Raw genomic sequence first — 14,997 nt, forward strand, 5'->3', positions numbered from 1 at the left:
ACCTCATTATATCCCGCTAGAGCACAATGTCGCTCTCATTTTGCAAACTCATGCTTAGCTTTACACAGCACTGTAGCATGGCAGCTAATGAGGTAGCAGGCTGGGCATGTGCCACCCCAACAACTGTGTAGACCTCGCTGTGAAGGACAGGCTTTCCTCACTGAAAAGTCAGTATACAGGCAATAGTATTGAGAAATGACCATTATGTGCAAATATTGTGTTGTTTAGTTTCCTTCAGCATTGACAACGTAGAATGCACAGTAAATAGACATAAAGAATGTGGTATTGTTGTGAATACTAGACTTTTTTAAACTGCTGTATTTAACACTGGGTGATTATAGATTTATTTATTAGATCTCCCGACCCTAAAAAATAAACAAAAGACTCATTGTCAGGATAATAATAGAAAAATAAGTGAAATCTTCCACAGTACTTTTAAATATTTGTTTATTTTGTACATGACATCTAAATGTTGTGTTGTGTTGACAGATCTGGGAAATTTTAGTGGCCGGACAAGAAGTGCAGTCTCTGTGAGAGAAGGCCAGGGGGTTGTTCTGATGTGTTCCCCGCCACCTCATTCTCCAGGTACAGTACCAATCTTCCATGTTACCTCTAGTCTCATGTACTGTTTATTCATTCTCATAGACTGTGCGACAGGGAACCATGACAGTTGACATGTGCATGGCCGTCATGACGTGTATCGACATGATGAGTAGTTACTGATCATACACCTTACATAGCACTGTTCTTCTGTGATACTATTGTTTTCTTCCCATTATGTCAACTGCTGTCATTATGCCTTTGCCACCATTGGTGAGCAATATATGGTCCAGAGTGCAAGAGCCATGCGAAGTGCAAAGGTGACTGGAGAATCAGAACAGAGCAAGTGACCAGAGTCCCTTGTTTCACAATGGAGCTCCATAGGTGATGGCTTATGGTGCTCTTTGCCACAGTAGAACCAAACTGCTAAGTTTTGAACAAAGCAATAGTTACCTTATTTCTTGCTTATCAAAGTGAGGCAAAAAAGTAACCTTTTGATGTTACCAGGGAAGAGAAGAGTAGACTGGGTTACAAATCATCATACACTGCTTTGCCAACTTGCTGCTAACCTACTCATTTTGTTCAAGTTCAGCAGTTAGCAATGTGGATCTCTTTGTACCTCAGTATGCCCTCCCTGAAAAACAACTTAAAAGAGTCTCATATCAATTAATGTGTAGCCAGATGGTGAATTCTCAAAGCCGCTGTAAGGAGTCTGGCTTTGACTCTAAACGAGACTGGATGTGAGTCTGTTCAAGCTGCCAGGCCAAAAGGCTACCAATGGATGGCTGAAACAGCAGGGACACTTTTATAGCTCTGGCTGGTAGAACCCTAATGAGAGGGTGGGCATGGGCACGGTTTGTTGAGGGCCTTATCACTGACTTGTAGGTGACTTTCTTGCTGTGTTTCTGTATCTTCCATGTGAGAAAACACTAGAATGGACTAAGGGACAGTGGGTGGATTTAAGCCACCACTGGCTGCATAAGGTTTCTCCACCTTCTTTCTGATTTGACCAGTGAGCCTCGGGTACCTGGGCGCACTGCTCCCCTAGCAGTCCCCTAGGTCTGTCTCTGTCTACTGCAGGCATAGGACCACATCCATCCTTCACAGCCACACCCTTTTAGCACAGCCTTTCCTAACCTGCAACATTTGAGTTCTCACTCCACGGTTTTCATTTTTACCTCTGCTTTGTTTTCCCACAATGCTCGTCATTTAACTCAGTGTATAACTGCATTTACTTGACAATGTCATTTTCCATTATCCTAAGTTATAATGTAAATCACACCATAACAAAAATTTTGTAGGTTTCACTCTATTTTGCACCCACACATCTGAGACACAGATTGGCACAGAATTGGGGCTGAAAATATTAATAAATGGATCTATGCATGTGTTCATAGATGAAAACCATGAGTTAAGGCTGTGGGCAGAAATGACTATCAGGGACCTGGGCATAAGAATAACGCAAAGAGGATTAGTCGTATATTAAGCAAGCCTTTCCGGTCACTTCTCTTTTTGATTTTTTGTTTTGTAAATGAAGACAACTGAGAAACAGAAAAGTGAACTCAAATCTGTAGCAGTTGTATAAAAACCACATTATAACATTTTATATTCTCACCAAAGTAGGTTCTGAAACCTGAAATGTTAGAGGTCACCGTTGTTGAGAAATAGAAATTCTGTTCGGGGGCCATGCTCCTTTCTCTGGGCAGAGCACTTGGAAAATGCCTCAGGAAAGTATACTCTAAATAATTGCTGTAGAGTCAGGTCAGGGAAAATGGGCACCACTCACAAGTTCCAACTTCATCAGCTGCCTTGACTTTGAAGACATGAACTTGGAGCTGTGAAATTCAGAAATAACTATAACCTGACGTGTGATCGACATCTCAAACCCAAATTCCAGAATCATCCAAAGGGCGATAGAGGTGCTCGCAGGGCATGCACTTTGCTAGCTTTCATTCAGGTTTGTTCTCTTATTTTCCTTCTTTGTTTCAAACGTTTCTTTTTCCTGTTCCATTTAGGAGAATTTTGTTTTGTGAGATAAAGTATCAGAATTAAATATGTCATGATTTGTACCTCTCATAGGAGGTTGGGGTTTCTTTCTTGCTATGAAATTCACCCTGTTCCGATTTATGTCCCCAGTATGCAGCACAGGGCCCAGTGCTGGAGTCATTCCCTACCCCATTCCAGCACTGATGTCTCAGAGTAGAGCAGTGACCATGATTCTCTGGGAGCTCTAGCAAGTGAGGAAACAGATCAGCCATCAGAGAGGATCCAGGGTCAGAATATCTCCAAGGTCTCTTCCTCATCCCCTCAAAAGTGTATGAAAAGCACATTTTTCTTTGAATCTCAAAGAAAGCTATGATGAACTCTTTGCTAAATTCTCCTTTTATGCCCAAGAGATGATCATGCAAACATGTCTAGTACCATGTGAGGAAAACATCTTACTTACATGCTCAGCTGATCACTCCTCTAGAAGGAAGCAATTATCTACTGTTAAACTCATTTTCCCAAACTGATTTTTATTTAACAAAACTAAACTTCTGTTTGTTTAAACATTTTGGAATTCAGGTTATTATATAGAGAAGGAAAAATCTGTATAAAAACATTGAAAAGAATTCCTCCCAAATAGTACCTTTAAAATTAGTTATTTTGATTAACTATTGTTTCTGGTTTTTAGAAAGAAGATTTTGTTCTATATCCCAAACTGACACATGTGGGTATGCACAGGATGTGTGTGTCTATGTGTGGAAGAGGGGGTTGTGGGGTGTGTGTGTGTGTACCATTTCCCTGGTCAGCGACAAATTGGCTAGCCTTCAACTGAGGATCTTCTTGCTGAAGCTGAGGAAGAGCTTGGATTGGAGGTATTTGCCACCACCTTGTCCCTTCTAAAGAAAACATTGATTGCTACTGCTTCTCAAGTATATCGTGGTTTAATTATGTGCAGAAATGCTCAAAAGCTTACACCAAGACCTAAAATTTCCAGGAGAAAAAACAGGAAGCTGCACAGCCTCAGGAAATCGCTCAGTTAGTGAGGGGCTTGCGGAGCATCCTCGGGGCTCATCATTATATCTCAGGACCAAGCATAAAAAGCTTAAGTCTATAATGAATGTATATTCAAATATGCCACTCTACAGTACAGTAATCACACTGTCCTCAGAAATGGCTGTGGTTTAAAAGTTAGCATCCTCATGGTACCGATGATGAGCCAAGCTGCAGAAACATTACATGAAGGACCACAGTTCACTAATTTAAATATTAATATTTCTTTTATTGAGAATATATGCATAAAATACTATTTGTATTTAATGTTTGGAATATGTTTTCTTCAAATTTATTTTTAATTTAATACATGAATGCAATAGAGTTAGATAAAAATACATCCTTCCCACCTGATCTCCAACTCCTTCTTGATGCTCTACCATATCCTCTTCCTAAATTCATGTCTTCTTCTCCCCTCCCCTCCTCTTCCTCTTCTTCTTCCTTCCTCCTTCTACTCCTCCTCTTCCCACTGAATCTTATTAGTGCTGCCCCTACACACATCAGCATGGGACCATACAGCAGAGGTTGGCCACACATCTGAAGAAAGCTTCGTCTCCCTTCCGCAGCAGCCATAACCCACTCAAAGCTCCTCAGCTGCTTCAAACATATTTACTCTTAGCAATTTTCTGTTCATTCATTAGTCAAAGTAATTTTGAAAGTAAAAGAGAACCTTAGTCTCTGGCCAGTGTCTTTATTAGTCCAAACTGAAGATGCTGGCTAATGAAAAGTTTAGTTAGAGCGTGAATACAGTCAGTCTTAACTACAAGTAGGTATTCCACACTGCCAAAGGATAGCAACAATCTCGAATTCTAGGGCATGATTAGCACACAGATAAGGAGGTAGCTGTGGGATTGAGTAAGATTCCTCAAGCAGAATTTTTAGGGTCTGATCCGCAAAAGAAGTAGGCTACAAATATTTTTTTTTAATTTTTAAACACTATAAGGACAAAATAGTATTGATTAGAATACTTATAATATACCAACTGGTTCAGTAGCTGTTGAATGTTGGCAGAATTGAAAATTTTATGTGGCATAGTATAAGCATATTGCTAGTGGTATCTAAGATTGCAGTTTCTCTTCAACTGATTATAAAATTAACTGTTCAGGTGGGGTAGCTCCTTTAGTACTTTGATGGCTGGTCTGTATTTATCAAACTTGCTCAGTTTAGGAGCTCCAAAAGATGATGCACCTTCTAAATGACCGGAACTCAGTGGGTCTGCAACACAAAAGGTGAGGATCTAAGTGAAGGGTGTACAGGTGCAACCTCTGCTTAGCAGCTTTGCAGAGGTGCTGCCAACTTCTGGGGGAAAGAAATAAGAAGAGCATTAAAGTTGCAAATCTCAGTTCAGCCGACCAGATGCTAAGTAGAAGCCATGCCACAGTGTCTAAAAGCCCTTTCAGGCAGAGAGAGAGAGAGAGAGAGAGAGAGAGAGAGAGAGAGAGAGAGAGAACCATTTACCTCCTTTTATAACTATCCATATTCTTTTTCTTCTCTCTCCCAACACCATGATCCATTTAGAGGTGTTTTTTATCTGAATCTATCTTTATTGCATGCCTGTAATTATTTTTTGACAAGGAGCTCACATTTGAAATAAAAAAACAAAAACAAAAAGCTAAGAGGCATGGCTAGAACCAACTCTGGCAATGTCTGTTGGCTCCTTCCAGTCCAACATGGATGGAAGAGGTGTGTTCATTGCCTCTGAGAACCATGCACATTGCCCCAGCTCCAGGGTTGCAGTGGATCTTTGTCACCCTTAAGCAATTTGTAACACCTGTTCAATGATCCCATTTAAGTGCTCAGCCTATTGAAAGAGTGAGAGCTATTTCTGCAACTAGTCTGAACCAGTAAGCCCTCCACAAAGAAGTCTCTGTCAGTGCTGAATCAGGAAGACCTCTCTTGAAGGAGTTGTAGCTGCCAGCAAACAGAGCCCATTCAGGGGGGAAAAATGCAACTACCAAGAAGCTGTGCTAAGCTCTGTATTTGGGATCTTAATTTTTTTTTATGGTCTCTCAGGTTTTATGTGGATATAGTCAGCCAATTGTAGGTCTTCGATGGAGTTGAAGACTAGATAGTCATAGTTTTTTCTCATGACTTAGTCAAGGCATTTCTAATATAAGACTCCTTATGATAGGGTAATTATTGAAACATTCAGCATATGTTTCTTGCTTGATATTGTTTATGCTGGTTGTTATTCTAATTTTTATAGTTGAATTTATTCTTATTATATATAGCTTTGTATTAGGCTTAGAACTCTCTTATTTAGACAAAAGGGGGATATGCTGTGGAAACTCCTTCAGCCATAGCCTTTAAGATACCAGTCCACTTTGGGATGGTCTTTTGTACTATAAATGTAGACAAAAACCTTAGCTGGCTGCTGGATTTTTTTCCTGTTCCCTCCTCATGCTGAGGACTGTGATCTGTGAGTCAACCCCTAAATAAAGAACCCTTTATTATACTCAATTCTGAACTAGTGTGGGACTACTTTATAATATCCATCTATATTTCTCCACCAGCCAGTCCTCCCTCCACTAGTGAGTCCTCCATCAACTAGTCAGTATTCCCTGCAACAGCCAGTACTCCCTCCAACAGCCAGTATTCCCTCCACTAGCCAGTACTTCCATCACTAGTGAGTCCTCCCTCCACTAACCAATACTCCCTACAACAGTCAGTATTCCCTCCAACATCCAACACTCCCACCACTGGTGTGTCTTTCCTCCACTGCTGTGTCCTCCCTCCAGTAACTGGTACTCCCTTCACTAGTGAGCCTTCCCTCCACTGGTGAGTCTTCCCTTCACTGGCCTGTACTCCCTTCACCAGGCAGATCTCCGGTTTGAAAGGTCAAAAGATGTGGTTTGAAAGGTCAAAGTGAATCTATGAGAACCTTTAACTCTTGTATTAGAGCTATAATTCTTAAGGTTAACCTTTACTGTTAAAGAATAAAACAACAGAGTTTGTTGTCTTTAGATTCAGAGTATTTTGTCCTTCACTCAGATTAGAAGAGAGGTTTAACAGGTCGAGCAGTCTGGTGTAACAGTGAGCAAAGCCAGAGACAGCTGTGCAGACTGACAGGGCACTATGTGGCCTCTGTTTCTGTACCTGGGTGAGTAGGCTTCCAGCCAGGTACTCTAATCTGGGCTTTGACACTTATTCCTGGCTTTATTTCCTAAATTAGCTCTATCATACCTGTAAAGGGAATAATAAAAGCTACCTGGTGGATGGTGGTATTAAGAGGCAGTTTATGTAAGGCAATTAGCCCAGTGCTTAGAGGAAAGTAAGCATTAAATTCAATTTTGTCTTGGAGATCTGTCTTCCAGGATCCTCTTTAAAATGCAAATGCTTCTGAGAAAGGTGATACCTTAAATCATTATCCCTAACACTAATTACTTGTTGACAGTAAGGCAGCAGGAAGGTGAACAACATTTGGAAATGTGAGCATGAGCCTTAGAGATGAGGAAAGAACCATAGACAGAGAAAAGGGGACCCTAACAGGCAGGGAAAAGCATCCTGGTCTTTAGGAGACCTCTGTATAATAGACTAATTGGAAACCCAAACTATCCCCTCACATAAAGTAGTCTATATAATGTAGGGGCAAAACTCTGCTGGCATCAAAGTAAACTGTTGGTTGATGTTTGACATTCATGAGGTAGTCACCTTCCAAAAGCTCTAACTACTCAGTCAATGTGATGTCACAGCTAGCACTATGACATCAAACAAATTCAAGAAGTGTTTTAAGATCTTTTATTCTACAAAACAGTAATGCAGTATGTCATGTCAAGTTGCATCTTTAATGTTTTTATCAAGATTGTAAAAAACTTATTTTAGCAGAAACATTTCAGTAATTCTGAAATTTCCACATACATCCTGTATTCATATTATTTTCAACCAATTCATGTAGGAACCATGCCAGACCTTTCTTCTGATACAACTTCTTACCATTTGCCTAGATGTTTTTTTTTTAGTAATTATTCTCTAGTAGTTGAAACTATTTTAGAAATATACCTTTTAACACTATTAAATGTGCAGCTCTTGCAAGCTTATATAAGTCACGCTGTGATAGGTGAGTGTTGTATCTCACATTATAAGCAGTGAAACCTGAAGACATTGATAAGATGCAAAAATGTTCTTAAAACAATATTTCGGGCACAAATAATTTTTAAAGTGATAAATTAAGTTGTCCTTATGACATAATAATTATGATCCTTTTCCCTCTAAAATTCTTGTTATTGGGAAGACATGAGTTGTGTGATTTGGTTTCAAAAAATTATTTTCAATTCCGCCTAGAATCAGCCATGTTCCAAGATGAAGAGAAGGGAGGTAGTATTTTATATCTTTCCTGGGTATTTTATTTTATTTTTATCCCTGCTTTATACTTTTGCTGTCAATAAATTTGTGTTATCAGTGGGAATATTGGAGTTCAGAGGTCTGTGCTCTCAGTCCACAGCTGAGGAGTTGACAGACTCACACCCATGTGACTCCTGTGTCCTTCCAACTGTATCCAGTGGTTATCTACATAGCCCATTGGTATTTTATATAAAGTGCAATTTTAAGAAAATATAGGCCATTGATGAAACATATTTACCTGAGTCATATAAGAAATATGTTCTTTTGTCATTTAAGAGTCAAGAACAATATGGGCTACAGAGTTGACTCTTGTCTCCCCCTCCCCCAGCCTTCTCCCCAAATAACAAGCTAACCAAAGATCTGAAAATCCCAGATCTTGTTAAGAGTCATTTCCCTGGGCAGTGATTATTAAGAGGCTGTTTTACAATCCATATTTTCTTTATAACTCTTCATGACTCTTCTAAGATGCTGTAGTATATACGTTGACTTAGGGCAGGGAATAGACATACATTGTTTATCATGTTTGTCTGTAAATGACCAGAGCTCTCCTGAAAATAGCTACAGCATGAGGTTTACCTGAAATCTACATCACCACAGATGACGCAAGTCTAGGAACTGTACAGACACAAACGGGACTCTTTGCCTTAGCTATGCTTCTCTCTGTGTGATGCCTGCATTGCTCTCATTACACACAGGCTTTCTTGGTGCTACCTGACTACTAACACAATTGTCTTAATTAGCACAATATATGTGTCTCATGTCTTATCTAGAGAACTGTAAAGAAGGAAGGCAGAGAATCCTTGTAGCTATTGTTTTCATTTAATTAAAAAAATAGAAGCAATGGTGTATGTACATTTATGTATGCATATATAAAATATGTGTATCATGTATGTGTATTAGTGTGTGTATGTATAAATGTTGATATGTGCATGCATATATGTCTGTACATCTATGTATTATACATGTACGTGAATGTACATGTAGGTGTGTACATGTGTTATATATATTATGTATGCATATGCTATTTTTGAACAGCTAGGGTAACAGGCAGAAGCTTTGGTTAAAATAGTTTGGAGAACTCTCAGTATGAAGGAAGAACTTACAAATATAAGCATCACACTGTGGAGAAATGATATTGATATTTTTACAAATTAATCAGAAGGAACACCATGACTAGCATTCAGTAAGATTTCTGCTTATGTTTCAAACATCAATTTGAAAGCAGGAAGTTTGAAGTACCATCTCTCTCTCTCTCTCTCTCTCTCTCACACACACACACACACAAACACACACACACAGACACACACACACACACACACACACACACACACACACACACAAATATTTCAGCTAATGCTGTACCAGATTCATACTCTCCTGGAACTTTCTTTCTGGTGCTGAGGTGGACATTGCCAGGCACAGTGGACAGAAGGAAAGGTCAGCGAAGAAATAGCTGTGCTTTACTTTTAAACATGATGAATTTCAGAGAATCTTGGCGCATCCATGAGAAGAATCTAGAACCTTGTTCAGGAATGTAAATGAGAGAGTTAGAGAAGGAGAGTTAGAGGAGAGTTTGTTGCAGTCATGTCAGCAAAGCCAAAACGATGTCATCTTATCTGATTTATCAATATCCATTGGAACTTGACCCAGACGTTAATATCCAAGCTTGAAAAATTGTGCCAGTGTTAAACTTTTGGGCTCTGCAGTCAAGAAGATTTGATACTTATTTATAGTGTGAATTTGGAACATATTATTTGTTTTTACCGTAATTCCTCCTTTTCAGAAATTTACATGTGTATTGTCACTAAAATGATATGACTAAACTTTATGTGTTCTTTCCTTTTTTATATATGCTGCTGTGAGGTAAACACTATACTAAAGATGGCTATTCCTCTTTGCCTGATATTTCTTGAACCAACTAAGTAACAACAGTCTTCCCAGAGCAATGATCCTGTTCCATTAGCCACAATATTAAGAGCCTACAAAATCTCTCCTTTTGGGTAAAACCTATTGCCTTCTTCAGCATGTCTGAGTCAAGTCATATGGCTCATGTTTCTGACTGGTGGACTTTGCCAGGCTTTCTATGTACTTTGAATCTTCTCTGCTTGCTAACTCTGTCAGGATGAGCTGGTCAATGCTCAGTAAATATATTAATTAATCTTCAAGAGCTAATTGACAACGCCAGAGAAACTCATTTGAAACAGCATTTGCGTGGTCTCACAAATCTTGACTCTTTCATTTTCAAGAAAATACATGGTGTAATAGAGTTATCTGATCACATCTAAAATAAATCTTCCTATCGGTAAGCAGAAAGAAAGATGACCATACATAGTTAAATTTTAACTAATATCCTTTAATTGAAAAATTAATACTTGGGACATTATTTTTCTTTTTTACATGTGAAATGTTGATCATTTTGGATTAACTTTAATGGAGCATTGTATTCATGATAAGAATCAACAATCTTAAGCAAACTTTGAGAAAAAAGAGTGCATACCTGCATCCCAAGCCACCATCACTATATTGTCAGGTCTCTTGCCACAGAAAGCATTTAACCCACGTTCCTAATGACATTCCCCTGATTATTTTTTATATGTTTTGTTTTCTCCAAAAACTTTTCAATATTTTCATCTTTATTTATTCAAGTGTTTACTGATTGGTAGATTTTGTGTAGATTGTATGTGCTTTGGCCCATGTACCGTGGAATGAGTGTGGAATCCAGAGGAGAACTTGCAGCAGTCAGCTCTCTTTTCACCAGCTGGTCCCCAGAATCAAACTCTGAATATTTAGGTTCAGCTGGAATATCTTTTATCAGTTGATCCATCTTGATGGCTCCTCCAGCAATTTTTAAAGGGATAAATCATATTGCTTAATGCCCAAAATTTATCAGCTCAGTCATCTTGATGACTCCTCTAGCAACTTTTATAATATCTAAATCATATTGTTCAAGGCCCATAATTGACTTATTCATTCAATAAAAAGATTATAGAGCACACTGAGTCAGTGCCTGTGACCTTTACCCATGATGGTCCCTTATTCCCGCTGAGGATCATCTCATAATCTCACTGAGCTACATCTGTTAATCCATTCCCAGAGAATGGGCAGGTGAGATCCTGTGACATTTCTGTGAACACTGAAGTGCAAACCTTTAGTCAAGGGTATATCTGTCACACTATAGGGAACTCTCATTCCTTTTTATGTCTTTGAAAACTGATGCATAATTTTAATTTCAGAGTCTACTTTCGGCTTCATTTCAGAATGACAGTGGCATTTTCCCTTTGTAAATATGTCTTCATTAGATATATTTTACTCCTTTTATAATTAAAATTGATTGTTTCTACTTAAAAACCAACAGAGAGCTGATGCTAAGGTCAAGAGTTAATTTTCTTCTTTTTTCCTTATTTTATTTGAAAAACTGTGATGTGTGCATGTTTGTGTGTGTGTGTGCATGTATGTTATGTATATATGTGTTTTGACAACAGCATGTCATGGCACACAGGTAGAGACCAGTCCCATTTGTGATGTAGCTCTCTTAGTCAGGATTACTATTGCTGTGATGAAACACCATGACCAAAGCAACTGGGGAGGAGAGGACTTATTGGGCTTATACTTCCACATCTTTGTTCATCATCACAGGATATTGTGACAGGGACCCCAAAAAGGCAAGAACCTGGAGGAAGGAGCTGATGCATGAGGCATGGAGGAGTGCTGCTACCTGGCTGGGTCCTCATGGCTTGCTCAGCCTCACTTCTTACAGAAAAATGGGGGAGGTTTATAGAAAGTCTAGACCCTCTCCTGTCAGTCCTTAGTTAAGAAAATGTTCTCCAGACTTGCCTACAGCCCTATCTCATGGAGGCATTTTCTCAGTTAAGGATCTCTCCTCTCATAGGATTAAATTTAAGTCAAGCTGTCAAAAATATCCATTGTTTTAAATGTGATCTTCCACTTACTATGCATCAGAAAAGCCAAGTAATGATTGTTAAAGACACATGCAATTTTTCTAGCAAGTATCAAGATGAAACATATTTAAACTAAGCATGGTGGGAATTTAAGGAGTAGATAAGTTTAAAATTAGCTTTGTCTACTATGGTAAGTACTAGGCCAGCCAGTGATTATAACAAGACCATGCCCTCCAACCCCCCCACACACACAAATAAAATTAAAGAAATTGTAGTATAGAATTATTCTCACATGAGCTCAGAACCGAACATGTGTATTGATCTATCAAGTCAGTACAATGCATAAAAATCTGTCATTATATTATCTTGCTTTGTATATGAAAATGCTGGGAGGAGAGATGGATAGGATTTTTTAAAGTTAGTTCTGTCATTATCCTAAATTAATTGTTGATTTAATACATCATTTTTTAAAAAAATACTTTGTTAAACATGATTTCTTGGGGTTTTAAAATGTAGTAGACAGTGTGGTTCTAATTAGGATATTCCGGAACCCATGTGTGACAGAGAAAGGATGACCGCTGTGGAGGGCTGGCTGCGGTCTCAGGCTCACTCCGCAGTGGTGGTCTGAGATGCTGGAAATGTGCTTTCTCTCTACACTGCAAAGAGGCGCCAAGCTAACGAGAACGTAAATTGAGTGCCCTCAGACTGAGGATCAGTCACCAGAACCATTTCTTCCCTGAGGAGAAAGAAATTCTGGAGAGAGAAAACTGGCTGACCTCACCCAATTAGCACGCCACAGTTGCAGACATAATGGCCCGCGATGACAGGCCTGTATTACCAAGATGTATATTTGTGTTCCCAGGCTGCAGTCCAGGATATGTCAGAAAGGATCACTCTGGGTACCATTTCAGTGCGTTCATATTGGCCCTAAGAGAAAGACAGAAGGGGAAGTCATAAGGGAAAACTATGTTCTAGTCCTCTAATGTACTAGAGAATGTTGTTGGTCCCCAAGGACACAGACTCCTTCTGAGAGCGTTTGTATAGCCACAGCCTCAGACTGACAAACCAGTCAGGGAGGTGAGAAAGAACGTGCTCCTCCAGTGGACACCCGGTGCTCAAGATATCACAGAGGATCAACGTGGGTGTTAAGGAATAGCATGGCTCCGTCTGAGCAGTCTGCATTGACTGATGCTCCAACCTGTACTGAAAGCACATACCAACACATTTTCACATTCTCCCACTAATTGCAAAAAAATTAAAACTCTCAAAAGCTTGGTCTGAAAGACAAGGGTCCTCTTGCTGATCTGGAATATTATTCACCTAAAATATATATGGACTTTATAGATTTCAAATTGGATATTGAATATTTCCTGAAGAATGGGATCCAAAAATTAAGTCAACAGGGTATTTTTATTTCCCATGAACTGTGCTTATATTTATAGCTTCCAGGTCTGTCATCACATTAAGCAAGTCTCTTCCTATGTCATGAGAGTATCTGAGTGCTGTACATGCCTCTTAGGATTCTGGTTATCTGCATGATTCCTATGTTATAATGAAAAAGTATCAAAAATTAATTTTATCAACCTTGAGTTTCAATTTGTTGAAGTGGAGATGACCTGACATATTATTGCAAATAACAGTGAGTATTTACCTAAATATGTAGCATATGATAATGTATTTACAAGTTCTAGAACACATAAATCATGTAATCCTGTCCAACTGGAGGAATCAGACCTTTGAGTCTCATGGAACACTGGCTCATGATCAGAATAAAAAGAGGCATGGAGTGCTTAGCTATTTTTAAAGCAAGCTGCACAGTAAAACATGTGTTATTAGCTCAGTGCTGACTGAACTAAGGCAACTGTGAAACCTTTGTCTCCACATAGGTTTATTGTAGCTTGAGAGTCTTCTTAACTAATAATCTAATTCCACCTAGTGAATTCTTACTAGATGCCAAGGATGGTGCTTCATAGTTAATTCAAGCCATATTTATTTAATGGATAACATGAAAGACACGTGTCTCTGTGGTCATAACAAATAACAAAGTCAGTCAGGGAGATCCAGCAAACTGGCCAAGGCTGCAGAGAAAGAATGGTTAAGACAGAAACTGTAAAGAAAATTAAAAATGGAAAACTTTAAAATAATGTTGTTGTCAGTCTTGTATATAAAGTAGTGTCTATGTGGTTTGACCCTCTTTAAACCCTGACCTGATCTCTTACTCTTTATAAAAAAAAACTCTGAAGTTTTGCAGATTTACAAGTTTAACCTTTATAGGAATCGTTTACCATGGGTCCACTTTTTTAGTGGACCATACACTAAATCTATGGTCTATGGAGTGGACCATACAATCTCCATATTGTAAATATATAAAAGCATGTGGATTCTCCTAGGCATGCCAACCCTGTAATTTGGTCAAAAAAAGTCTCTTAGAGCAAATATTGATGTGCATTCTTAGGTAAGATCCCAAGAACTAGAAACACACATAAAAACTATTTTGTCCTATTTTATTATATCATCTATATATTTGCAGTGTTCCTACTACCTTGAATGAATTTGTATGGGTTTCATTTTAATACAAACAAATAAACTCTAAGAATACAAACATCATTATTTTAAAAGTAGAAAAAAGAATTCAACCTCAAAATGATTGAATAAAAAGTAATAAATTACATCACTTGCAGAGTTTGCCATGTTATTCACAAATATATATGTATGCAGGGTAAATTATTTATGCAGAATCAAATAACTGAAGTGCTAGAACAAATAAATATTTTTAGATATTATGAATATTTATATTAAGAAGAAAAATTGACAACCTGATAGTCTCCAAGCAATTCCCTTGTCTGTATCCAGATATTCAAATATTTTATATGCTTACAGTTATTTTGATAATAGAAATGATAAAACCTTGAAAGATTATTCAAGCAATGATATATTTTATTTGTTAATTCACAGAATGAGTAATGTTCCTTACAGTTCTATGTTGTAACTGTGATTGAATTGTAATTCAGATTGAATTCAGTACTCTCCACTGAATGTCTGTCTTCCTCTATGAATAAAATGAGGTCAAGCATGTCAGACATGCCTATAGTCCTTTTACTGTGAAGGCAGAAGCAGGAGAATGACTGTAAGTTCTGGGCCAGTCAGTGCTATATAGTGAGATTCTGCCTAAAAAATAGAA

At 38.4% G+C, this 14,997-nt stretch overlaps 1 protein-coding gene across 1 annotated transcript in view; it reads left to right on the top strand.

The window, feature by feature from the left end:
• The window catches only part of Cntn5 (contactin 5), a 1,188,481-nt gene that overhangs the window by 810,434 nt on the left and 363,050 nt on the right, over window positions 1-14,997 (top strand). Inside the window, exon 7 of the mRNA XM_087905876.1 lies at window positions 490-585. Coding sequence (XP_087762002.1) covers window positions 490-585 — 96 coding nt within the window. The remainder of the gene's footprint in view (window positions 1-489; window positions 586-14,997) is intronic.

The sequence above is a fragment of the Myodes glareolus genome, chromosome 4 (genome assembly GCF_982192425.1).
Source record: "Myodes glareolus chromosome 4, mMyoGla1.1, whole genome shotgun sequence".
NCBI classification, from domain to species: Eukaryota; Metazoa; Chordata; class Mammalia; order Rodentia; family Cricetidae; genus Myodes; species Myodes glareolus.